Source organism: Lynx canadensis, chromosome B1 (genome assembly GCF_007474595.2).
Source record: "Lynx canadensis isolate LIC74 chromosome B1, mLynCan4.pri.v2, whole genome shotgun sequence".
Classification (NCBI taxonomy): domain Eukaryota; kingdom Metazoa; phylum Chordata; class Mammalia; order Carnivora; family Felidae; genus Lynx; species Lynx canadensis.
Genome location: NC_044306.2, coordinates 200,845,036 through 200,871,623, shown reverse-complemented (window position 1 = coordinate 200,871,623; position 26,588 = coordinate 200,845,036). Strand labels below are relative to the sequence as shown.

The 26,588-nt window shown below is 52.1% G+C and overlaps 1 protein-coding gene across 2 annotated transcripts in view; it reads right to left on the bottom strand.

The window, feature by feature from the left end:
• Positions 1 to 26,588, bottom strand: part of EVC (EvC ciliary complex subunit 1) — a 72,739-nt gene that overhangs the window by 13,435 nt on the left and 32,716 nt on the right. For both annotated transcript variants that reach the window (XM_030314230.1, XM_030314231.1), the window contains exons 9-14: positions 26,007 to 26,223; positions 23,322 to 23,470; positions 20,938 to 21,036; positions 12,452 to 12,664; positions 4,316 to 4,425; positions 674 to 884 (exon numbers count right to left, since the gene is read on the bottom strand). In XM_030314230.1, the coding sequence (XP_030170090.1) occupies positions 674 to 884; positions 4,316 to 4,425; positions 12,452 to 12,664; positions 20,938 to 21,036; positions 23,322 to 23,470; positions 26,007 to 26,223 (999 nt within the window). The remainder of the gene's footprint in view (positions 1 to 673; positions 885 to 4,315; positions 4,426 to 12,451; positions 12,665 to 20,937; positions 21,037 to 23,321; positions 23,471 to 26,006; positions 26,224 to 26,588) is intronic.

Here is a 26,588-nt window from a genome sequence, read left to right as displayed (position 1 = left end):
TCCAAAATACTGTGAGGCCTGAACGCTAGGAGTGACGGGACACAGAGGCTCAGAGACACTAAGTAACTTTGTAAAAGTCACACAGCAGACCTACGTTCTGAAGCTAGACCTGAGTCTGAGCACAGTCCGGGACATCATGGAAGCCAGGGCAGGGTCCCGGGACTGCCCTTCGTTATGGGAATGGGAATTAGAGAAGGAGGCGAGGGGAGTCAGAAGGAGGAGGGCCAGTCCTGCCTGCTTCCCGCTGCACGCTCCTGGGGAGAGTGAAAGTCACTGTGAGCTCGTCCCCCACTAATGGTCAAAACGCCAGCAGCTCCAATAGCTCGGTGACTCCATGAGCCCTGCAGTCAGCCTGCTTGGGTTGAGATCCCAGCCCGGCAATTTCCAAATCCTTTCTTCCCATTTGTTGAAACAGAGAAGCCCCTTTCTCCCAGCACCCTGATGGCGACCGTACGTATCTGTTTTGTGATTCCATCTGCATGTTTAGCCCAATTCTCGATATGGCATGCACTAAAGCCCTCGGGCACACGGGGCGCCCCCACGGGAGGCTGCCATCATCCCACCCCCCCCTGCGATAATAGGCGTGGCGGGATCTGGGCTCCGGCAAACACGGCCAAACCCGGACCCGGCACGGCCTGGCTGGGACGGGTAGGGCCCGACATGCCGATCTTACCAAGGCTCTGAGCAGCTGCCACTGATGCTCGTCCAGACACTGGGAGGAGCCCTGCTCAAGGGCGTGCTGCTCACGCAGTTCCTGGAGAAGACTCTTCTTCCCGGCAAGTCTCATGTGGGTCAGGGTGGTGATGGCGCTGCCCCGGAGAGCCAGCCTCCGCAGGGCTGAGCGCAGCAGCAGGTCGTGTCCCTGTAGGATGTACCACGTGGACCTTTGAGGAAAGCAGGCAGGGGGCTGGGAGTCAGTGCTGTTGGCTTCACTGAGGGTGACGGTTAACTTTGCCAGCTGGAATGTTCACAAGGCGCCTGGACATCTAACCAAACACTATTCTGGGTGTTTCTGGATAAGATGAACATTTGGATCAGTGGGCTGTGTAAAGCAGACCACCCTTTCTAGTGTGGGTGGGCCTCATCCAATCAGTGGAAATCCTGAAGATCAGAAAAGGCTGACCCTTCTGTAGGTTGCATTGGCCTAGAACGTGGGTTTGGTTTTTTTTTTCCTGCCTTTGGACTTGAACTGAGATACCAGCTCTTCTGGGGTGTCAAGCCTTCAGACTCAGGAGTGAGAATATACCATGGTCTCTCCTGGGTCTGCAGCTTGCCAACTGCAGATCTTGGGACCTCTCGGTCTACATATATTTCTCTGGTTGGTTCTGTGTCTCTGGACGACCCTAATACATTGAACTACCAAGAAATGCCTCAAGTAATCATGCTCCACAGGGAGTCCCTCCAGAAGGAGGGAGGTTGGAATCATCCGATCTCATGTTGCCTGTTCTCCATTTGACATGGGTATTCTCACCTATATTCAGTCATTTGTTCTTTGATTCGTGTTTTCAACTTTATCACATCCTGCCCCAAGTTTCTGATGCATTTATGCAGCTTTCTTCAGTACACATCCACATGAATTTCTTATGTTAACTTTCCAAGCCAACACATCCCAAACTGAAATTGTGGGCTGTTTCTGAGTTCCCATTTCAATGACTCAAGTGAAAAATGATGGTCTACCAGACAGGCCCAGCGTTTGGTATTTTCTGACAGCCTGAAAAGCTGAACAGAGTCGGGGCAGTCAGCCTACCAAGGAGGAGAGACCAGGCAAACACTCCAGGCTTTTCAGCTGGGGGCTCTTGTCCTAAGAGTAAGGAATCATCCCTCACAGAGGCTTAATTTTGAATCCGCTAAGTTCAAAACTGGGGTAGCAGACCTGCCACTATGGGAAATCCCTGCTAGAAGTAAGATAAATCCTCTCTGGAGGAAGATCCCATCATTCAAAATCTTAAATTATCTCTTAAGTTATCAAAATTATCTTAAATTATCAAAATGTTAAATTTTGAGCAACAGCGTCTAGCATCCGATGAAAATAATCAGACTTGCAAACAGATACGAACTGACCAAAAATAAAGAGAAAAAACAGACAACAGAAACATACCCAAAAGGTACTGGCTGTTGGGCTAATCAGACAAAACCTTCACAACAATTACGATGAATATGTCTAATAAACTAAATAAGTGAAGAGTTTCAAGAAACAACTGAAAGCTGTGAAAAGAATCAAATGGAAATTCTAGAACTGAAAAACAGTAGATGGACTTAACAGCAGATAAGACATTGTTCAAGAGACCGTGGATGGGATGGTAGCTCAAAATATGTGTCTAGAACTGAACCACAGAGAACAAAAGAATGAAAAATAAAGGACACTCTGTAAGATGTATGTGAGAGAAGGCAAAAAGTTCTAATAAAATGTAGAAGCGGAGCCCCAGAAAAGTAGGGAAAGAACAGGCAAAAGGAATATTTAAAGATATAATGGCTGAGAATGTTCAAAAACTGATGAAAGACTGCAAATCAGAGAAGGCTTAAGAAGCACTATAGATTTATTACACAAACAAGAAATGCCCACGAAAACCACATGCATGGTTAGATATATCATAATACACCAATGAAAACCAAAGAACAAAAGGAAATCTTAAAAGCAGCCAGAAATTATTGAAATCAGAAAACAAAAGATTATCTTTAAAAGTACTTAGAAAAAGAAAAACCAAATTAGGATTCTATACCCACTGAAAACATTCCTCAAAAATGAAGATGAGATAGACCTTTTCAGACAAGCAAAACCTAAGAGAATTTGTCACCAGCAGATCTGGAATAAAGACACAGGAAACAATCAAGAGCAACGGAAACGGTAAATATGTGAGCAAATCTAAAGAAATACTGACTGTTGGGGTGCCTGGGTGGCTCAGTTGGTTGGGTGACCAAGTTTGGCTCAGGTCATGATCTCGCAGTTTGTGAGTTCAAGCCCCGCGTCAGGCTCTGTGCTGATGGCTCGGAGCCTGGAGCCTGCTTCGGATTCTGGGTCTCCCTCTCTCTCTGCCCCTCCCCTGCTCATGCTCTGTCTCTCTCTGTCTCAAAAATAAATAAATCATTAAAAAAAAAAAAGAAATACTGACTGCATAAAACAATAATTATAATATCTCACAGGCTTGAAAATAGATAGAGAAGTAAAATACCCACTAACAAAAGCATAATCTATGAGGGAGGAATAAATGGAATTAAGGTGTTCTAAGGTGTCACACTGCCCAGAAGAAGGAATATATTAATGTACATCAGATTTTGGCACAGCAAAAATCTAAAAATGTTTAACCATTAAAAGCACAGTAAAAGAATACATAACTAACATGCCAAAAGAGAGATAAATTAAAATGATTAATAACAATAATAATAATAATAACACCTAATCCAAAGGAAGGCAAGAAAGGAGAGAGAAAGGAACACAGAGCAGGGAGAACAAACAAAATAAATAGTAAGGTGACAGATTAAAAATCCAAATATATCAGCATTAAGATTTACATTAAATATAAATGGACCAAATATTAGTATACTTAAAAGACACAGGTTTTCAGGCTAGGCAAATCTTGCAGTTGCTCCCTATTATCTTAGCAGGGCTCACAGAATTTTCCTGTGTGTTGTCATCTCCTTCCCCTGTATTATCCAGTAAGATAGTTATCCCCCTACTTCTGGATGTATACACAAACTAGTTTCCTGGAAAAGGCTGGCAACTAGAAAAAATAGTTTTATCAGAATAATTATTCTCATAGAAAACAAGGAAAAATAAATATTTTAGAGTAAGATGAAAATATGGGATTACGCTAATAGCTACAGAAAAAAGACTAGGATATACATTTATTAATAAATTGAGAGTGATGGAAAGTGGGCACAAAGAGTTTTTTTTTTTTTTAAGTGATGGAAACGTTCTAAATTTTGATCATGGTCATAGGTGCAGAACTCTTGTCAATTTACCAAAAATCACTGAATTGTACACTTAAAATAATGTATGTGAATTATACCTCCAAAAAAAGTGTTTAAAATGTTCCTATCAAAGACAGCTCTACAAAGTAGGTGTGATTAGCCCATTTTATAGGTGAGGAAATTGAGGGCAAGAAACGGTAAGTCATTAGCCCAGAACATTTCTGACTCCACACCTTTATCCGTAGCACCCTATCACTCTCTTCCACGTTTACGTTTACAGATTGGCTGGTGTCCAAACCACACGGTAAGAATGGCAGGGGACGGTTAACTTGTCCACTTTGCAGATGAGAACACTGAAGCTAGCATGGGTCACACAGGCCCCCACCCTGCAGAAAGCTGTACTCACTCTTCACTGAGGCCACCAAATCGGCCCAAGACTTGGTGGACGATGCTCTCATGGCCATCTCGCAGGTGCGTCTGCAGCACGGTGGACAGGGTCCACTCCTCCATCCACACCTAGGCCCAGCACAGAGGAACAGGGGTCAACTCACGGCCACTTCACCCATCACTGCTTTGTTGGAACATGCCTTTTGTTTCTTGTCTCAAAGATCCTTTTCTCCCCTGATTTCATTAAAAATTCCCCTCACCGTTCCTTCTAGAGATTTTTAGTTTCTTATTTGCATTTAAATCTTAAAGCTAATTTAACATTCATTTTCTGCGGTTTGAAGAAGGGATCCAATTTTTTTTTTCTGCATAAATGGATACTAATTGTGCCAGCACCATTTATTACCTAATTTGTCTTTTTATGACTGGTCTGTCGTGCCACCTCATCTTACATAGTTTCCATACACACACAAATGTCATTCTAGGCTCTCTGTTTTGTTATGAGTCTGTCTTTATTTCCGCATAAATACCACATTGCTTTAATTGCTGTTGCTTACAGCAAGACTTCATAGCCAGGCAAGTCCTCCCATATTCTTACACAAAACTGTCTTAACTATTCCTGGTTGTTTCCTCTCCATGAATTTTAGCATCAGTTTATCAAGTTTGGGGAAAAAAGCTTTTTGGATTTTCTTGTAGCTGAACTGAATTTATAGATTAATTTGGAGCGGATGACCGTCTTCCCAAGATCGAGTTTTCCCATTCAAGAACACAGCATTTCTTCTCAGTCTTACTTTAAGCCTCCAATGACATTTGATAAACTTCTCCATTAAGCTTTTATACACATTGGTCAGGTATATTTTTAGGGACCCTACGGCTTTTATTTGGAAGGGGATCCTTATTTATGTTATCACTGGGTGCTGCTGGTATGTGAGAAACATACTGGTTTGGGATGCTGGTTTTGTATCTGGTAAGTTTACTGAGCAATCTGAATAGTTGTAATTGTTTGCAGATTCTTTGGGCTTCTCAGTGGAGACAGTCACGGGGTGCCTGAGTGGCTCAGTCAGTTCGGCATCGAACTTCAGCTCAGGTCATAATCTCACAGTTTGTGAGTTTGAGCCCTGCATTGGGCTCTCTGCCGTTAGCACAGAGCCCACTTCGAATCCTCTGTCCCCCTCTCCCTCTGCCCCTTTCTCTCCCTCCCTCTCTCTCAAATACACATTTAAAAAAACTTCAATGGAGACAGTCATATCATCCACAAAAACCTACATAGGAGCCACACAGGTCATCGATTGTGTTGTTTAGACGTTATTTTTATGGCCTGATTTGTCATCTGATCAGTCTATCATGTTCTGTGAGATGAGGTGTTAGAATATTCCATCATGATTTCCATCTGTTCATTTTTCCTTTTAATTCAGCCAAATTTTGCCTAATGCATTTTCCTGAGGAATTGTTTCTTTTACGTTATATAATGACCCTCTTTATCCCTCAAGAACGCTTTCTGCCTAATGTAGAGTTTGTCAACTTTCTCTTGGTTGGTATTTGCCTGGTATATAACTTTTGGTGTCATGATGCTGTAGGTGAATCTCATAATGTCACGTAGCGTGGGGAAGGTTTCTCTGCAACTTACATGAATTTTTTACTATTCATTGTGACTGATGGTATACTTGGACTTATTTCTACCATCTTGTGGTTTCTGGTTGCCATGAATTTCCGTTGCACTGTTCACCCCCTCCCCTTCTATTTGCCTTTTAATGGGACTGACTGAGCAGTCTCCAGGAGCACAGCTGTGGTTAACGAGCTGGGCTATGGCTCAGTGCAGGGAGGGAGAAGGTGCACCACGGGGACACGGGAGACATCTCAGGTAGAGGGTGTTAAGCCTGACTGTAGGATTTAGGCTTTGGAGGGTTCAAGGTAGTGGAGCCTTGCTCTGGATTGGGTGCTGTTGAAAGGGGTCATGCAGTGATGGGGCATCTCTAAGTCCTTCCTAAAAGGAGGGCAATCTGGGGTCCCCGGGTGGCTTGGTGGGTTAAGCGTCCGACTTTGGCTCAGGTCATGATCTCACGGTTCATGGGTTCCAGCCCCGCATCGGGCTCTGTGCTGACAGCTCAGAGCCTGGAGCCTGCTTCAGATTCTGTGTCTCCCTTTCTCTCTGCCCTCCCCCGCTCACACTCTGTCTCTGTCTCTCTCAAAAATGAATAAACATTAAAAAAAATTTTTTTAGAAGGAGGACAAGGCTGTCATTGCGGAAGAAGCAGCCCTCAGTCATCTCAGCCAGGATAGGGGCACGGTTGGTCATTTCTGTGGCTCCGGCAATGTTCACGTGTTACCTTGCGTTCAGACACGCTTACGAGCTGGTCTCACTTTGTCCCCATCCTTCCCGGTCACAGAGTGGCCTTGTCCAATGTTGATGTTCTGTGACGTGGTTCAACAGGAGACCCAGGCCCGTGGGTCCCAGGCGGCTCCTGTGTGTGAGGGGCTAGTCCTGTCTCTCTCACGTGGGGAGACTTCATCCCGACCTTACACACTTAACCTGTCAGTACAAAGCTCAACTTCCCTTCCTCCAGAATAGGACTAATGCAATTCCACTGTTCCGTCCTATTTTCTAAACTCCTTTTTTTTGAACCATTGATGTTCCTTTTGTCGATATTCTTATTTCCTTTTCTCTACTGCTTTCAAAGTTGTGTATCGTATACCTATTCCTTTTGTGGATTTAGTTTTTTTAACAAACATTCCTGACTCCACAAACCTAAGCAGTATTTTCTTGACCTTAGAATTCATGTCTGCCACCAGTTCTGGAAGTCTCTTATTCACTATCGCTTTGAGCACTTACTCTCCTTCATTCTCTCCATCCTCTCTTTCTAGGATCCCATGAGAAAGCTCCTGTGGGACATTATCCTTCTGGTGCCCACGTCCCTCAGTCCCTGTCCTATGTCCCCTCTCTGCCCTGCATTCTGGGCCTCATTCTTGCATCTATCTTCTAACATTTCACACCCTGCCCCGTCAGCCGTGTTCAATCTGCCATTTAACTGACTCATCCGTTAAATATCTGCTTCCATCACTAGAATTTTCATTCATAAAAGTATATGCTTTTTTTATCTGTTGTCTTTTTTCCCTGTGTCCTGTTTTAACAGCTAGTAATTCCTTCTGCTAAGGTTTTTTATTGTTTTAAACATACATCCTTTATAAGAGCTCCTTTTTTATAAAATTATTTTAATGTTTCTTTTTGAGAGACAGAATGTGAGCAGGGGAGGGGCAGAGGGAGAGAGAGAGAGAGAGAGAGAGAGAGAGAATCTGAAGCAGGCTCTAGCCTCCGTGAGCTAGAGTGCTGACCCTCGTCACTGCTACAGGTAATTTTGTGGCTTTGGACAAGTTTACTCTCTGTTTCAAACGTTTATTTACTAAGGAGAGAAAGGGGAAAGGAGCCAGCAGTCAGGACATGCCCGGTACATGCTAAGGGTTTTGTAGTGCCCTCCCACAAACAGGGTGGGCTTCCAGGCAGGGGGGTTCTAAAGCTAGCACCTCAGGCAAATGATGTAGTGCAGAGGGAGGGGAGCACTGCCGTTTTAAAAAACACAGTCGGGGTAGGTCTCATTGTGAGGGTGGCCTCGTGTGAGGGTGACATGGGAACAAAGACTTCCCGCAGACACAGCAAGGCAAGAGCAGGCCCGTCAGCTGGAGGAGGAGAAGGACAGTGTGGCTGGAGCAAAATGAGCCGGGGGTGGGGTGGGGTGGGGAAATGAGCAGGTCACAGGGAAGCCAGGTCCTGACATGCAGGGCCTCGTAGGGCACTGTGAGGACACCGGCTTTACACACGAAATGAGAAGCCACTGGGGGGTTTGGAGCACAGAAGTGACACAACGTGACAGTGTCTTTTAGCAAACCTGACGTGCTGGAGATTGTAAGATGCACAATCATTTTAAGTATCGCTAAGGGAAAAAAAAATCACTGCAAATTAAATTACGATGCATCACAACTTCCAGGCTGTGAAAGCACGTTTAAAATGTGCATCTTAAAAATTAGTGTCATGGGGCGCCTGGGTGGCTCAGTAGGATAAGCGTCCGACTTCGGCTCAGGTCACGATCTCGCGGTCCGTAAGTTCGAGCCCCGCGTCGGGCTCTGGGCTGATGGCTCAGAGCCTGGAGCCTGCTTCGGATTCTGTGTCTCCCTCTCTCTCTGCCCCTCCCCCATTCATGCTCTGTCTCTCTCTGTCTCAAAAATAAATAAACGTTAAAAAAAATTAAAAAAAAAAAAGAAGGGTGAGTCGAGGCAACCCCAAGGGTCTTGGTCCGGTTGACTGGAAGGATAGAGGAAGGACAGAGAAGAGTGTGGATGGAGAGGGTTGGCAGGAAGACGGGGGGCAGTTGTTTCGGGCATGCGACATTGCACATGCCTACGAATCACACGCATAGAGATCTCAGGGAGAGAGCTGGGCTGGGACACATTGCGAGCTGGAGACATAAATGAGCGAGTTGCCGACCTCAGCCCCACCACCACGAGGAACAGAATCCTGCCAAGGACTGTGTAAGTGAGCTTGGATGCCATCCCCTCCCAGCCGAGCCCCGGGAGGAGACTCCAGCCATGGCCTTCATTGCAGCCGTGAGATCCCAGGCAGGGGACTCCGTGTCCGGACTCCACCGCTGAGGCGGCAGAAGCGAGAGAGCCAAGCAGCAGTTTCAAGGAGGAGGGGAGAGCCCAACTCCAGAGAACAGGAGCTCTCGATATGGAAAGCGGGAGACAGCGCGGACGGAGCCCAGGTGCTGTGGCTGAGCGCGGCAGGACAGGCCAGGAGCTCAGCACAGGCGGGGGCAGGTGTGGTGGCCAGGTGATGGAAACCCGCCAGGGGTGGGGTGGAGAGGGTGCGGGCAGAGTGGGAGGTGGCACCAGGACGCAAAGCCTGCTGGACCGACTGCAACGCGGTGTCCCTTACAGCGGTAAGTGCTACGGGGCGTGCGACTGCCACATTCCTTGTCAAAGGTGAGAACTCCGTGGTGGCCTATTATTCTCCTACTTCTGCTGTTTGCGCTGCAAACTTCGTAGCTTGAAACAACACAAACTCATGATCTTATACTTCTGGAGGCCAGAAGTCCAAACTGGGGCTCAAGGGGCTAAAATCAAGGTGTCAGCAGGCTTCCATACCTTCTGGAAGCTCCAGGGCAACATCCATTTCCCTGCCCTTTCCAGCTGCTGGAGGCCACCTGCATTCCTTGGTAAGTAGCTGCTTCTTCAATCCTCAATCCAGCGATGGCTGGCTGAGACTTTCTCTAACCAACCATATCAGTCTGACTCTCCTGCACCCCCCCCCCCGCCACTCCCTTGTAAGGACCCTGGATGGTCCAGAATTGCCCTATCTCAAGATCCAAAACTTAATCATTTTTGCCAGGTTCCTCTTGCCATGTGAAGTCACGTGATCACAGCTGTTGGGAATTAGGATGGGGGTTCCTCTGGGGGGACCTAACCCAGCGGACTGGGGAGAAGCCCAGAAACCGACATTAGAACACATTACTTTTTGAGAACCACTATGCTACAACCTGTTCCAATTGGGTAATTGACAGATTCCATACTGTTTAACAACTTCCTGGAGTCCTAAGACACGAAATCACCAAAGCCCTTTGGGTAGAAGACAATTTCACAGCCTGGGTGTGCGTTTCATTTTCCACGAATAGTTTGCTGGTGCTTTTCTTCTTACCACTAAATATTCACCTGAATCACAGAAAGCTCATCTGTCACTTTGATCGTCAAGGAGGAAATATAGCCAGCGAAAGTGCACACGGACCTCTAAGTATCTTGTGGAAATTGACTACAATTAAACGACCAATCAGTCAGTTAACTGTGACATATACACATTGAGAAAACGGTCTTGGGTCATACTTATCCAATCAGCTGATGAGGTCAGTAACTATCCTGCTTGCTTCTTGCATGCAAAACTCCTGAAACACTGCTACACAAGCCAAGGAAAATTCACATGCACGCGAATACTCCCAGAGCAAATAAATAGGAATTAATAACCAGATGTTATGCGCTGTCTACGATTTGCTTCAAATAACTTAAGACTCATAACCAGAGGGTTTCCGATGCATCGTGGATGTGGGTGTTAATAATTTATCGGAAATGAAATTCTGGATCTTTTTTCAATGTCAATATCATTAAGTAATGAAACGGACGCTGTGTGAAAGGTCTTATCTTGCATTATCTCACAGCAGCCCTATTGGGTATTTGATCCCAATTTTTCACACCGAAGCAGAGATTCTGAGACATTTAGCAAGTTGTGCAAAATCCCAGAGCTGTGAGGAGTCAGCTAACCGGCCAAGGTCACCCAGCCCATCAACGGGTTGCGCTGACTCAAACTCAGGCATCCAGCTTCCAAGGTTAGGAGCCCGTCTGCATTTAGGGAGCCTTCATCAGGGGCACGTTAGACTCACCTGGCGATCTTGTCCCCGTCCCTCCCCAGAGACTGTAAATGAAGCGGCCTGGGCCCAGAATCGCTATGAATCCACAGATTCAGCTTCACGTACATCCCTAAGGTGAGCCTGTGATAATTTCCAAGGCCGCACTGTTGTTGTTGGTAATGCAGCAAACTTTTCCTGAGCCCTTGCTGTGTCCCAGCCCCTGGGCTTTCCATAAGGGAGTGTAAAAGTGAAAAGCAGCGGTGCTGTCCTTCAGGAGCTTAGAGCCAAAGGCAGGAGACAGTAACCAATGAAAGGAAAGCATGATGCAGCTGACAGAGGACTGAGATAAACCAGAAGGAAGTCCAACAGGAAACTAGGTCTTGTGCTGCCCTGCGGCTCTGAGTGGCCATGTGTTTGCATGATGGTTCCTCTTACTTACTTGGTACTTTGGACAGCTCCAGTCAGCTGCTTTGGAAAACCTGCGTTCCTTTCATCAGCCCAGTGCTCTTTGGTAATGATGGGTGTACTTGGACTTGGGAGACCCATCGTAAAGAGATGGTGGGGGGGGGGGTTGTTTCTTATAACAAGCACGGGGTGGGGGGCAGTCCGAGGCTGGGACAGTGACGCACACTCTCTGTCCCTACCTTCCTGCGCAGCCTCCATTCTCCTGCCTCTGAGTCAAAGGAAGGCTGGGCCACCCCAGGCCTGCTGCACACGCTCTGGGCAGGAAGAACGGGGAGTCCTGAAGAAGGCGATTTCTCCAAGCAACACTTGGCTTTTGTATTAGGTATGGGAAAGGGAAGCTCTTTGCAGGGACCACACTTTGAGGCCAAGACTATCGGCCACTGCTAGATACCCGGATATTGAACACATTAGTTTTAGAGCCTCTAGCGTGCAGGAAGGCCAGGGAGAGAAAGGACACGCAGGTGTCTGTCACGCTTGGAAATTCCCCCTTTGTTAGACACATTTTAGTTGTTCTTTAATAAAATTAATGTCTATTCGCTTCCTGTTGCGGCTGTCACACATTCCCACAAATTCTGTGGTTTAAAACAACACAAAATCATGACCTTACAGTTCTGGAGGCTCCGGGGTTGGGTGGCGGGGGGGATCCGCACCCAGCCTTTTCCAGCCTCCAGAGGCGACTGCATCGCTCGGTGCATGGCCAGATCATGCCAACCTCTGCTCAGGTCACTACTTTTCATTCTCCGTCTCTGACCCTCCTCCTTCCCTCTTACAAGGACCCTGTGATTACACTGGGGCCACCTGGTGGCTCCACCTGGAGAATCTCCCCATTTCAACACCCTTAATAGAATCACTTCGGCAAGGTCCCTTCTGCCGTGTTAAGTGACGCGTTCACGGGTTCTGGGGATTAGGATGTGGACGTCTTCGAGGGCCATTATTCTATCTACCACATTTATACGTGGTTTTAATATTGAAACAGACTTGCACTGAAAAGCGGGAATTCTATGTGTGTAGCAGCCTCCTCCCCGATGACCAAGTCCACTCCCTTATAAGCCACCTTCCGGCCTCCCGTCGTTCTAGAGAACAGGCATTGCTGCCCTTTCCTGATGGATCAGCTGGAGACATTATCTAGTGACTTCTCAGCCTCTGCTCTCCTCTCCGGCCCACCCTGGCGGCCAGGGGCTGGCAAGCACAATCTCGGTACCGTGCCCAACACGGGCACTAGGGGACGCTCCATGGACGAAATCTCTCATTATTCTTCCTAAGTGCAAAACATGCGGACCCCAGACCTGGTTTTACAAAATACCCACCTGCTTGTCTTGCTCCAGGAGATCTTGGAAAAGTTCCCACTGCTGTTTCCGGAAGCGATCGGACTTCCCCAGCTGCCAGGCTGTGTTCTCCTGGGCCTCCTGCCTCAAGTTCTCACAGTCTGCCTGGGACAGGCCAGTCATTCCTGGGAGCGTCTGAAGGAACAGGACGTCCACAAACTTCTGGAACGTTTCCACGGTGCTGCGGTACAGCTCCTGAAGCCGAGAGCCACATGATGGAGTTATAAGTCGTGGTCTCACTCTGGGCAGGGCCGTGGGCTTCCCACAAGACAGAGAGCAAACCCAGCGGAGGGAGCTCTCAAGCCACAGACACACACACACACACACACACACACACACACACACACACACACACAGGAAATACCTGCTGCCTTCCAGCCCGTTCACCCCGACCCAGTCCTGCCGTCTGCCCCACAGGCCCTGACTCTCTGGTGACCCCTCTGAACCTCCCTCCAGATTATTTTTACCACCCCTGGCCTCTCAGCCTCCCTCCACCCCCCACACTTAGGCCGGTTATTTGCATAAACCACAGATCTTATTATAATTCCAGCTCAAATAACCTGAGACCCCTCTCTCCTGGTTGCTATCAGGGTCACCTAGCAGGGCTGCTGGGAGGTCCTGCCCCACTTTCTACTCTTATGTTCCCTTCAGCCCACCTCGCCCACTCCAGTCTTTTCCCGAAAATGTATTTCTTTAAATTGAGGCAAACCAAAAAACACATGTATGATAATATATTAAACACCTGTGATTCCACCACTCAGATCTTTTTTTTTTTTTTTGTAGAGATTAAAAATACTAAAGTTTACAGGTGGAATTGGAATCCTTTATGTTCCTCCTGTCGTTCTTTACCCCCTCCCTCCCAGCATCCTCAGAGACATCCATCCCCATGACCTCAACATCTCTCTTTCCAGCTTGGATTTCTACACCCTCACTACATATTATGTTCATAAATGTGGCTTTCATGTGAGTTATCCACATAAATGGCATCTTGTGGCACGTTTCACAACACAGAGGCTTTTTCAAGCCACTCCCCTTGTCCCAAATCCAGACACTTTCATTCCTGGAGTGGACTCCTCTTCATCCTGCAAAACCCCTGCAAAATAACCCCTTCTCTGTGAAGCACTCCCTGGGTGGCTCAGACTAACGTGGCTGTCTCTGACCCTGGCTTCCCACAGCTCTTTGGTCAGCTGCCCAGGGCATTGAAACTACAATTTATCTGTCACCCCTCCCCCAAACCACAGTTCTCTGCAAGCGGGGGCCACATGATACTCAGATCGCACCAACATCTTGCGTCCTCCTGGACCAAACACCTGGGTTCGGTACCTGAATGTATCACGCACGGACGTGATGTCCAATGCCCATTCTGCAATCTCTGCCTAGGAACTCCCCACACATGTCCCAAAACTCAAGTTGCGGTCTCCTCTTCGGGGAAGGCCTTCCTGACTGCAGGGTTTGATTGGACTCAGTGTGATTTAGGCTGAACACCTCCTTCCTTCTGGGGTTCTGGAACCTCGGTGCAGACCAGGTAAACAGCACCCATGTGACTGACCCCCCCCCCCTCAAAATCCTTGGACTCCTAAGCTCAGGAGAGCTTCCCTGGTGACACCACTCCACACAGGTTATCACACTGCAGGGGTGGAATTATGCACAGCTCCGCTGGGAGAGGATTCTGGAAGCCTGCTCTTGGTTCCTTCTGGACTTGGCTCACCCCGTGCACCTGTTCCCTTCGCCGATTCTGCTTTGAATGTCTTCACTGAAATTTAGCATAAGTGGGTTCTGTGCTGAGTCCTACAAGTCCCCCCACCAAATGATCAAACCTGAGCATGGTTTGGGGGGCACCAAAGAGGAACCCTTCCTTTGCTGCCCCTCTGGCACCTGCCTCCCTTTGTGGTCACTGGCTGTGTCATTGTCCTTCTCAAGGACGAGACCAGGAAGTTTCTTAACAGTCTTGTCTTACTACCTAAGCATCTGTAGGGCCTGACATAGCGCCTGGCACACAGCAGGTAAGACACTATAACTGGTAATAATTATGAATTCCTACCATATACCAGGGGATGCCATGAACTCTCTTCTTGTATAATCTCTTTCAATCCTTGTAACAGTGCAATGGTGATGTTCTATTATAACTACCATTATTTCAGATGAGGAAACTAAGGCACTGATCAGGAAAGTAACCGGACATGGTTTGTAGAGAGTGGGTCCTGGCCACTGGACGGTCGGACTCGTGCTCATAACCAGTATGCTACAAGGAGAGCATACTCTCTTTTTGAAAGAAAAATAAACATATTCTCAGCACCTGGAATGGTGTACCTAGGTCATACCTGGTGTGTTCAATGAATAGAAATTAAATTGAATTGAAGTCGGTGTTAATTAAACCCAATGAAAGTCCTGCTTTAAGGAGCTCATAGCCAAGCTGGAGTTTGTTCAGAATACAGTGATCACAACGGGGACATAAGTGACCCACAGCCTTTCGAAGGTTTAGAGAGCCTACCGATAATGGACAAACAGCTCATTTGGACCAATCCTCCCTCTGAGAATGAATGAAAAACAAAGCTGGACAAAAGGCTTATTAAACGATCATGAAAGTCCCAAGAGCCAACAAGACAGCGAGGAGAACACGAGCAGAGGTCGTGAAGAAGGCACAGTCAGAGAAGCGTGCCCAGCTCTGGGGCTGTGCTTAGCCATGGGGAGCGGGTCCATCCAGGGGAGACAGCTGAGCACCTGATAGGACTTCTGATGGCCACCAGCTCAAAAGGGAGCTCGTGGCTCCCCAGGGGTGGGTCCTGGTAAGTCATTCCATGCTTAGCGTCAGAACCCAAAAAGCTCCACCATGAATGCAATGGAAGGGAACAGACTCTGACTGGTTTAAACAGCTGCAGCCCAGAGTCCGTTCATGGGGGTGGCCCAGGACATTTTAGGCCCTGACCTCAAATTAAGGTCACCTTGAACCCCAGAGGCCCAGTCATCTGGCAGAAGCAAAGGCAAATCCTCTTTGGAGGACATGACTGTATGCCTGAAAATACTTTCACAAATAAATGTACACATTTGGAATAAGGCATATAATAAAAAAACAAAGAGGCACACAAGGAGATAAGACAACATCACCAAAGACCCCACAGACAACAGACATCAAAAACAAGCCCTCAGGTACCCCCGGGGGCGTAATTATAGGACGCGGACTTTAAAGTACTGATGCTCGCTATAGCACGAAATTAAAAGCCACTCCTGAGCCTCGAAGCAAAGAGCTGGCCATGTGGCATCAGCACATCCTCCGGCGGGGCTGGGGCTCGAGATCAGGCAGGTCCGCGTGGCTGAGCCCCGGTAAACTGCGGACCACGGCTCAGGTGGGCTTCCGTGGCCGGCCACACGCAGTGTGTGATGCCACGAGGGGTCAGTGCCGTCCACACTCGGTGGGAAAGGACACCTGAAAGGGTCGGGATGGGAGCCCTGGATTCTGCCCCACGCGCCGACTGTGCTCTGCATTCTTGTGCCGGAATAAACCGTAACCGTGGGCAGAACAGCTTTCCGTGGAGTCCTTCTCGAGGACTTGGGGACCCCCAAACTTGCATTTGGTGTCAGGCTTGAGGGTGTCTGGGGATTCCTCCCAAACGCTCCCTGGGCACCTAGAATGATCACTGCTGCCTTCTTTGAGGACAGTTTCATTTTTGCTTTTATTTTCTTCAGCCCGGACTCTTGGGGGGAGACTCGGAAGCTGAGAGAGGGCTCAGGCTGGGCAGGCTGCCGTCCCACCGCACTCCTCAGCAGACCCAGCACGGGTGGGACAGTCCGGAGTGAGATCCAAATCAACAAGTAGGTCGACGCGGCACCCTGGAAGGGGACGGTGGCAGCCCAGCCGTGTGCCCATCACTACCAGGACGACTCTGGGCTCGTTCCAGCCGTCTCTTCACGAAGCACCAAGACGTGTTCTTCAGCGGCCACTGTCTCAGTCTCACCGAGAATGTGCCATTTGTTTAAAGGCCGAGCGATGGTGAGAATTTAGAAACATGCGCTTTTCTCCGGAGCCTGAGAACCCTCAGGTGGTCATCGAATTTATCGCACAGCCTCTGTGCCCGTGACATCATGATCGACGTCCTGCCCAGAGAGGGGAGATGACGACTCCCGGTGCCTGGGTCTGCGGAAGAGCCAGCCAGACCGCAAGGCGCATCGTGTCCTGTGTATGTTCTGTGCTCACACAGCCTCCCGGGCAGGCAGTGATGACGACCGCGGTCGCGATAATATGTTTTGAATGCTCACCACGGGCCTGACGAATGTGCGAGCTTGTTTAAGCCTCTGAATAGCTAGTCCTGTGGAGAAAGCTTATTATTCCCGTCGGAACAAAGGAGATGAGATGCTGACCATCAAAACAGAGCCCGACGCAGACTTCTCGCCGCCCCCACCCGCGCCATCCCAGTGCAGGCCCCCACGGTCTCCTGCCCGGACCGCCGCAATGCGTCCCCAGGTCCCCGCCTCCACCTCTGCCCCCTCCACAGTGCCTTCCCTGCACAGAAGCCAGAGGGATCCTCGCAAAACATGAGCCAAGTCACTTCCCTACTCAAAACACGCCAGTGGCTTCCCGTGCTGCTCCGATGTCAGTGCAGATGTCTTCAGATGGATTGCAGGGCCCTGCGGGTGGAGGCTGTCCGACCTCGGCCCTAACCCTGCCCTCCCGCGGCGGCTGCATTGGCCCCCGTGCTGCTGCTGGATCCCCGAGCTTGTCGTTGGCTCCGGAGCTTTGCAAAGATGAGCACTTTATTTATTTGGTTTGTGACTGACTAGGTTGCACAAAACAGGGCTCAGTAATACTGAACGAAAAGGAATGAACAAACTCCCCCACGAGTCAGCAAGGAAGCCAGATTCACACTCTGCGGCAAGAGCTGTGCTCCTCAGCCTGGGGCCTGAGACCCCCTGCTCAGTGTGCTCAGCAGTCGGGTAGCCAGGGAGGTATTTACTGAGCACCTACTGTGTGCTGGGCCCTAGGCCCCAGCCCTGCTCTCCTGCTGCCATAATGGTCGATAACGTTCTCCGTCTCCGTTCTGCAGATGAGGAGGTGGGCTCAGGTTAAGGCTCTTGCCCGAGGTCACCCAGCGAGGAATGGCTCTGCCAGCATTTAACCGGCTCATTCAGTTTCTCTCTACTCCACCTGAGGGCTTCAACCTCTCCTTCCGGAAATACCAGGAAAGCAGTTCCCAATAGCCAAAGGCAACGATTTCCACAATGAAGGAATACAAAAGAAACCAAAGTTATCTGGAACCAAAGGGTTCAACATGAGCTGATAAAGAGTCTGAGGGGGCACCCGGGTGGCTCAGTCAGTTAACCGTCTGACTCTTGATTTCGGCTCAGGTCATGATGTCACAGTTCCGGAGACTGAGTCCCGCGTTGGGCTCTGTGCTGAGAGCACAGAGCCTGCTTGGGATTCTCAATCTGTCTCTCTCTCTCTGCCCCTCCCCCACTCAATCTCGCTCACTCTCTCTCAAAATGAATAAATAAATAAACATTGAAAACAATGGATCCGAGGAAAGCACGGCTGGACTAACTCTGGGAGACAAGCTGGCACAGGACTTTGGTCACGTCCTTTACAAGCAGCTACGCAGATGCACGGAGTCACAAGCGCCTTCTTGTGCCGTGCGCCTCCAAGGACCGCCTCACGAGGCACAGAGTCCAGCAGGTGTCACGCCTGGTTCGCACCGGACAGCCTCTCCTGATGCTAGAATAAAGGGGGTCTTTAATCTCAGCCCGAGCTCTCACAGGCCCGGCAATCAGACCCAAGCGCAGGAAAACCAAATGCATAACATCGTAAGGACGCCACTGGAGGGATGGGGCTGTGGTCACTTCGGTGTCACCACAGACCTTTATTGAAGCGAATGTAATTCCTGGCAGCCACAGAGACTGGCCAGGCACTTCCGTACGCGCTGCCCGTTCCTCCGGCAGCAACGACCGGCGGGCATTTCGTCTTTGCTTTATGGAGAAGGAAAGTGGGTTCGGTTGGAAGATCTTCGCCTCCAATCCCAGCTCAAGAGAGGGAGTGTCAGCCTGCCGGAGGGGGGGTCGGGGCCCGTGGGGCGGGGCATTCAGAGCAGCTGCCCCACGAGTGTTAGCTCACTGGACCACCCCACCCCCTCCAAGACAGCGGTTCTCAAACTCTGCCGCATCAGAATGTCGTTGGGATGGAGGAAACCGTTCCTGACCACGTAACTGGCGAACAGCCTGGCTGGGATTAGAACCCAGGCCGTCTGGCTCCACAGCCAGGATGTCACTACTACACGGCCCCCACACTGAGCAAATGCTTCGTGGCAAGAACATCAGCACCGAAGGTAGAAGGACTTCTTTTAAATCCCGTCTTCACTACTCGTTGACTCTAGAACTTGAGCAGGACGGTGGGGCCAGCACAGGGAGGCTGTGTAACCAACGCAAGTCACACAGCATTGTTAGCATCCGGGGCGGGCCTGGGACTCAGCTTTCTCACTCCCCGCCCAGGGATCTGAGTCCTGACAAGGCTGTTCGTTTCCTGCCTGGGGGGGTCTGGGGCTTTGACTAATTGAATGCCACCCTGCACATTTCTCGAGAGAACCCTTCCCAGCTCCACATCTGCATAGGAAGGAAAATGCAGTTTTCACCACACAGGTTTCTCATTTGGATTAAGTGATCAAATTCTCAGACAGCACTTAAGACAGTAGCTTGCCTGGAACAAAGATCGGCTTCTGTATCAGTTTCCTGTGGCCGCCATAGCAAAATCCCATAAACCATGTGATTTTAAACAACAGAAATGGATTCTCTCACAGCTGTGAAGGCAGAAGGCAGAGACCAAGATGTCGGGCAGCACTTGGAGGGCAGCACTCCCTCCAAAGGCTCTACAGGAGGGTCCTTGCCACCTCCTCCAGCTCTGGTGGCCCCCGGTGCTGGAGTCACCAGCACCAGTCATTGGATCCAGGGCCCCTCTCAGTCACTATGGTCTCATCTCAACCAATTACATCTTCAAAGACTCTATTTCCAAACAAGGTCACATTCGGAGATTCCAGGGGAACTTGAAATTTGGGGGGATGCCGTTACGAATAGGATTGTGTCCCCCAAATTCAAATACAGAAGCCCTAACCCCAATGTGACTGCACCTAGAGATGGCCCTCAAGGAGATACCGCAGGTTAAGTGGGGTTATAAGAGATGCCCTCAGCTGACAGGGCTGATGTCCTAACACGAGGAAGACACCAGAGTACTCTTTCTCGCCATGAGCACAGAGGAAAGGCCAAGTGAGGACACGGCGAGAAGGCGGCCATCTGCAAACCAGGAAGAGGGTCCTCAACAGAACCCAACCACGCCCCGACCTTGATCTTGGACTTCTGGCCCCCAGAACGGTATATACGATGATATATACATCCTCTGTTTAAGCTCCCCTGTCTGGGGCACTTCGTTACGGCAGCTGAACTGACTCATACAGACCCTATTCACCCAGTATAGCTGCCACAACGGTGAGGGTTTGCACTTCCCGCCTTCACACGTTTTTCTGGGCCTGGGATGTCCCCCCAACTCCTCGTCCACAGGGCCTGTCTCCTCCCTTAAGGCTTGGCTCAGGCATCACTTCCTGCATACAGTTGTCTTCGACCTGGCCTGAACCCCAGGGCATCCCTCATGCCCCCTCCCTGTACCCGAAAGCGGGATGTTACAAGGGGAGCCAGCCCCGAGGGGGTGTGTCCCAGATGCCCGCGGCTGCCTCAGGGCCCCCCCCAGCCCCCCGTGTATTCGGTGTTCACGCCACTCCCAAGAAGAAGGGCTGTCATTGTCCCCATAGCCCAGGCGGGGAAACAGGGAACCAGAGAGGCCCAGGGAAGTCTGGAGGCCACACAGCGAGGAAGGGGAAGAGCTGGCGTCGACCCTTCACGCGCTACCCATCACGATGGCACTTGTCAACTTCCTTTGCGACGACACGTCTGCATTTCTGCCTTTCCAGCAGCTCAGGGTGTGTACCCGAGGCAGGCGCTCTGTGTCTCAGTGATCACCATATCCCCAGGAGCCCCTGTCACTCCGGAGGGCGCGTGCGCACGCCTGTTCTCCCAAAGCCAGCCCTCCAGGCAAGCGGGGATCCCCCCGCCCCGCTCCTCCGGAACTGCATGAGGTTGTCCAGTGAGAAAGGGGGGCGGTGCCGGCACTCCGAGCCAGGCCTCGCGCTCCCTCCTCATCACGGCTCTACCCTGACGACACCCACAAAAGCCGGCCTACTGTCCATCCTGGGTGAACTCACTTCCAAAGGCCGTTGCCTCTAGGGACACTTGGAGGAAAGAGCCCTGAGCTCCACAGAAGACGGAAGGTTTTCTGGCATATGAGGTGGGGAGGGACCCATGGCGGGCGTGTGCCCAGCCAGAGGGCCGGGGCTGGACCCAAACCTGCATCTCTGGGGCCCCGGGCTGGAGGATGTGAGATTCCCACGCACACGCAGATCCTGAGGGTTCTCTGGAGGTCCCCCCGTGATGCCACATACCTGGCACAGCACAGCCATGGCCTCGGTGGTCCTGACGTCCTCCTGTTCCTCCAGGTAACTCTGGGCCAACCTCTGTCTCTCCAGGACTTCGTGAAAAGCCTGTGAGAAAAACAGGGGCTGAAGCAATCCCACGAGACAATGCTGATTTTTTTTTTCTAGAAAAAAGGACCCCTGCCTCTCAGATCTGAAGGATGTCCATCCCTGATTTATATACAAGGAGGGGCACCTGGGGGGCTCAGTCAGTTAAGCGTCTGACTTCGGCTCAGGTCATGATCTCGAGGTTCGTGAGTTCGAGCCCCACATTGGGCTCGCCGTTGTCGGCGCGGAGTCTGCTTGGGATTCTCTCTCTCCCTCTCTGTCTTCCCCTCCCCTGCCCCACCCCAAATAAGTAAACAAACTTCAAAAAATGTATATACGTGAAACCAGCGGCACAGGGATATCACGAGGCTGCAGTTTGCAAATTTGGTCGCCTGGCCACAAGCCACCCAGACATCATTCTGTGACTAAACTGCTGGGGACCACCACCCAGGCTCTGGGAGACCACCCAGTGGAGCCCACCGCCTGGCAGGGCCGGTCCAGACAGGCCATGAGAGGTCAGTGTGGTCAGTGACCAGCCAGGCTCACCCTGACCACGTGGCTGGGCACCGCCCTGAGGAGCCCAGAGAAGGGCAGGGAGCAGACACAGGGGTGCATCAGGGGGTCCAGGACATGATCAGGGAGGCATGGCAGGTCATAGCGACAGAGGGAAAGATTCCTCTCAGGGAGGGTCCACAGGGGAAAACTCCTCGTGTGCACTGAGGCTTTAAGGACAAGGAAGTTTCCCTGGAAGACGGGGAACCCACGCTACTGGGGTTCTAGGAGCCCTGCAGCTGGGACCAGGCGGTATGAATCCGTCCGGCCCTGGTGGGGGCACGGAGCGGGAGCTGGGCTGAGAGGGAGGGGCAGGGACCAGAAAAAGAAAGGACACTGGGTCTGGGTGAGAGTTGCATTCATTCATTCATCCGTTCATTCACTCCTTTATTCACATATTTATCCTTTTTCTCATTCACTTGCGTATTCATCTATCCTTTTACACACTCGTCCAACCTGTTCTTCCCACACCCATGTCTCCTGAGCACCAGTGTGTGCCTGGCCTGGGCTGAGGTCCTGGGCAGCCTGTGCCATGCGATGTCGGCAGAGGGGGCAGTACAATCATAGCCTCTCTCACTCTTTTAAAATTTTGTTAATGTTGATGTATTTTTGAGACAGAGAGAGAGACAGAGCATGAACGGGGGGAAGGCCAGAGAGAGAGGGAGACACAGAATCCGAAGCAGGCTCCAGGCTCCGAGCTGTCGGCACAGAGCCCGACGCGGGGCTCGAACTCACGGACCGCGAGATCATGACCTGAGCCGAAGTCGGACGCTTAACCAACTGAGCCACCCAGGCGCCCCAGCCTCTCTCACTCTTATTTCTGATGCATCTTCCCAAGGACAGAAACAGCCCCCGCCCCACTTTACTGCCTGGAAGGGGCCTGGGAGGAGGCTCCTTGAGGAAGGGGGCAGCTGGACCTTAAAGGGACCTCAAGGCCTCTCCTCTGTTTTCGGGGGTCTCCTCTCCTGGCTCCTCACCGGGGAGCTGCCGCTGCCCTCAAGGTGCCCCTGGGGGGGGGGGCGGTGCGTTCCTGTGACCATGTGGGTCACTGTCCCTCGATCCCCCTGGCAACACCGAGATGAGGTCCACCACAGGCCAATGCAGAGCAGAAGGGACCAGACAAGCAGTCTCGCTGGACCCTGACAACCCACGAGGTAGGTGCCATTACTCCCAGTGTGCAGATGAGGAAGCTGAGGGCTGGGGGGTGAGCGATGCATCCAAGGTCACTTGGCCCCCTAGCAGCAGAGTCGGTGTTCCAACCCATTTCCAGGCAGCCCCAGTGCCCAACGGCCTGACCACTGTGCAGGAAGGACAAGCAGACCCCACCCCGCCCATTAGCGGGGAAACACAGGGCCAAAGGCAGGGTCTTCTTCCTTCTGAGAACCTGAGCTGGGGTTGTTTCAGCCTGTGCCAGAGACAGCTCACTTCCTTGCCCTCAAGGACAGTGACCTCTTATCTCTTGTCGGCGAGTCTCCTCGTCCCTTTCCTTGTCAGGACAAGGGCATTTTCTAGCATGGCCACCTCCCTGGTCCTGCCGACTCAGCCTCACAGGCACGGTCCCCGGGGCCCCTGGACGTGCCAAGGTCACCGGGCTGACACGTGGAGGCGAGAAGCTGACCTCGTGCCTGGCAGATGTCAACGTGTCTGGCTTTCCTGGCTCGGTCATGAGGACCAAGCCCCAGCACTCAACCTGTGTGGCCGTTCCCGGGACGGCCGTGCCCGTGGACATGGTGGGGAGTCAGGAGCAGGTTCACCTGGAGGAACTCGGCCGGGTCGGAGGTCAGCTGTGCCTCGGCCAGGAAGCCCCTCTGCTCCTCTTCTCGAGCCAGCTTCAGCTTCGCCGTCCCCTCTGCCTGGTGGACCAGCGACGCTTTAACCAGGTCTTTGCCTCGCTGCACAAACTCTGAAATGGAAATAAGCCACGGGACATGGCAGGTGACTCTCCCGGCAAGACCTTCCTGTCTCCTGCCGGCACCAAGGACGAGCCACACGGTTTGATCTTTTAGGCACGTGTGCTTCCAAAAGGCCAGTGTTAGGAGCTCCTGGTCCCACATTATTTGAGGGACCCCCACTTCCCCTCGGGCCCAGTGCTCAGGACACCACACGAAGCTTCACTTAGCTGATATGCAGGGCGGCCGGCCAACCTGACGAAGAAGAGGCATTTTCCTGGGGCAAAATGAGGGAGGTGGGGGTGATGCAGGGAGGGACAGGTGGTAGGGCAGGATAGAAGAGACGGGGTCTGCTGGGAGACAGTGACATCTCAGACTGTAATTGAGTCAAAAACCAGGAGGATGAGCCCAAGGGCAGGGCCTCTGCTTGATGGGGGAGGTTACAGGAGGGAGAAAGGCCGGGGTCTAAAACCACCCTCCACCCCGCCCCCGGTCACTCAGCCCGGCAGTGTGGCACAGCCCCGGGCGCTGGGGCCGTCCCAGGAGCAGGACCCAGCCCTGCTCCCAGTCTGCTCCTGGTCCTGAGAGGTTGAGACAAGGGTTAGGGAGAATCAGTGCCATGTGGATGAGGGACGGGGTGGTGGGGTGGGAAGGATGAGGCGTAACAGGCAGTGTGGGACCCCAGAGAAGGATCCGGGGAGAGGAGACAGGGAAGGCAGCCAGATCCTTCTCCCCAAATGGGGGCGATGTTGAGTGTAGAGGCTGGAAGAGTCCATGGGGGCCAGGCTACCAGGGGTCTGCAGTCCTTGGAGATGTTTGCTTCAGCATTTCATACATACACACACACACACACACACACACACACACACACACACACACACACACCTTCCACACTTGAGACACAAGCACACTTCCTTGGGTTTTGTCTGAGAATCTCTTAGCCTCTGACAGCAAAGAAAAGAGTGTGACCAGGTGTCCAGAGTCCTCCCTCTGCCCAAGGGTCCTCCCTCCACCCCCTGACTGTCTCTGCCTCCCCTGTCTTGTCCAAGTTCAACAGAGCCTGATCACCGGGGGCTGTGTGTCCTGTCCCTGCCACTCTCTGCTGCTGGGGCCTCTTTCCGCTGGTAAAGCCCAGGCCATTGTGTGTGATGACCCCCAAGGCCAGATGTGCTCATTCTACATGGTCCAGAGCTCCAACCAGCCAACACGTGGTCATAGAAGCCGTGACACCAAGTGACACAAAGACCTCGTGGAATGGCCTGGTTGGAGTCCTGAGGTCCCAGCACTGAGTGCCTGCCCTCTGGCCCCCTCTCCCCAGGGCAGCGGGCAGGCTTGGTGGAGGGGACATGAACCACTGCAGACAGAGGACCAGGTCCCTGGCTGCGATGAAACCCAGTGCTATGGACGGAACTGCGTCCCCCCAAATTGATACACTAAAGCCCTACCCGCCATGTGACTGCATTTGGAGACGGGGCCTAGACGGAGGCACTTAAGTTGAAACGAGTTCATGAGGCTGGGGTCCTAATCCCATAGGGCCGGGGCCTTAATGAGAAGAGGAACAGGTGCAGGAAAGCTCATTCTCTGCCATGTGGGGACCCGGGGAGAAGGTGGACATGTGGGAGCAGGGCGCGGTCTCTCAGGAGCGGCTGGAGCTCTGATCTTGGACCTCAGGGTCCCCACAACTGGGAGGGGAGGAATGTCTGCCGCGTGAGCCCTCTGGTCTGAGCCATCTTGTTACGGTGGCCCGAGGTGACCAAGATACCTGGACACCCCCTGGTCCGACAGTGTCCACACCCGTGTGGCTGTTGGAACCCGCTGGGGAAACTGTTAAGCACACGGGCTCCGTGCCCGGCAGACACCCTGAGGGCAGAGAGGCCCCAGCCTCTGCCCGGCCACTGTCACGGCCCCAGGCAAAGGCCATCAGAGAGCTGCCCGTGAGCTCTTCGGCCAAGGGCCCGGGAAAGCGGGTGCGGGCAGCGTGTGCCCCGTAGGTTAAAGACGTGGCTTCCTTTTTTCTACTGATGCGACCTGGACTGGGTCTCCGATGCCCTCAGTGCCTTGAACCTCGACCTGCGCACCTCCCAGGGCCCGCCCTAGCCACATCAGGTTCCCTCTCCTGCCCCACACGCTCAACCACTGCCCGCCCGCACCTGCCCTGCTAAGCAGGGCCCTGTAGGGCTGCAGGCTGCAGCTGAGTGGCATGTGTCCTTTCTGGGCCTTTCCACCCCCCTCTGCGCTCTGCATACTCCAGGCGCTTCTCCTGCAGGACCCTGCGGCCTCCGTCAGCCCGGATCACTGGGGAGTAGACGCAGCGGGCAATCCCCGACCCCAGGGGCGGCCTGTATCAAATTCTACCTTATGGGGAAGGCAAGCAAGCCTCAGAGAAGTTACGAGATGTGGTTCCGGGGGCAGAAAGGCCATCGCAGGCTGTGCTAGTGCTCCACCTCTCCCGACACTTGCAGGTACTGCCTCCCAGGCCCGGGCCACCCCGCACCACCCCCTCCCAGGCGCGGGAGGGCTGCGCCCCAGACCAGGCCACGGCTCACTCACCCCTGCCGAAGCGCTCCGCCTCTCCCCAGAAGGCCTTGTGCTGCTGTGCGAGCAGCTCCTCCTTCTGTCGCCCGGACAGCCTCCCCTCGACGGTCAGCAGCTCCAGGCTGCGGGACAGGGCAGCCAGTCGGCATCTGGTCTCCTCCTGGATTTGCAGCTTCAGGGACTCGATCGTCTTTGCCATGTGCACCCGCCCCATCGTTCTCTCCAGGGCGTCCTGGGAAGGGAAACACCCTGGGTCAGCGCCCTGTGGCACAGGTCTGCTGATGGCCACGGGCCGCGTCCACCCTGGTGCCCATACCTCCCGGGGAGCGGAGGCCGGACCACCGGGCTGTCCTTCTGAGCCTCCCGTGTCTGCCCCTTGGATGCGGACAAAATCGCCCCTTATGGGGGTGTGGAGAGGCCGGCACGGGGTGGGATACAGAAAGCACTTAGTACACAGAGAGCCCTCCTCCAAGGCTGCTCTTCCGGGAAGGGATTCAATCCGTGCCCGTGGCCCAAGAGGAACATCCACCTGTCTTATGCCCCCCCGCCCCTCCCCAGTCAGCTGGGCCTCTGGCCTCCGCAGCCCTAGAAAAATAA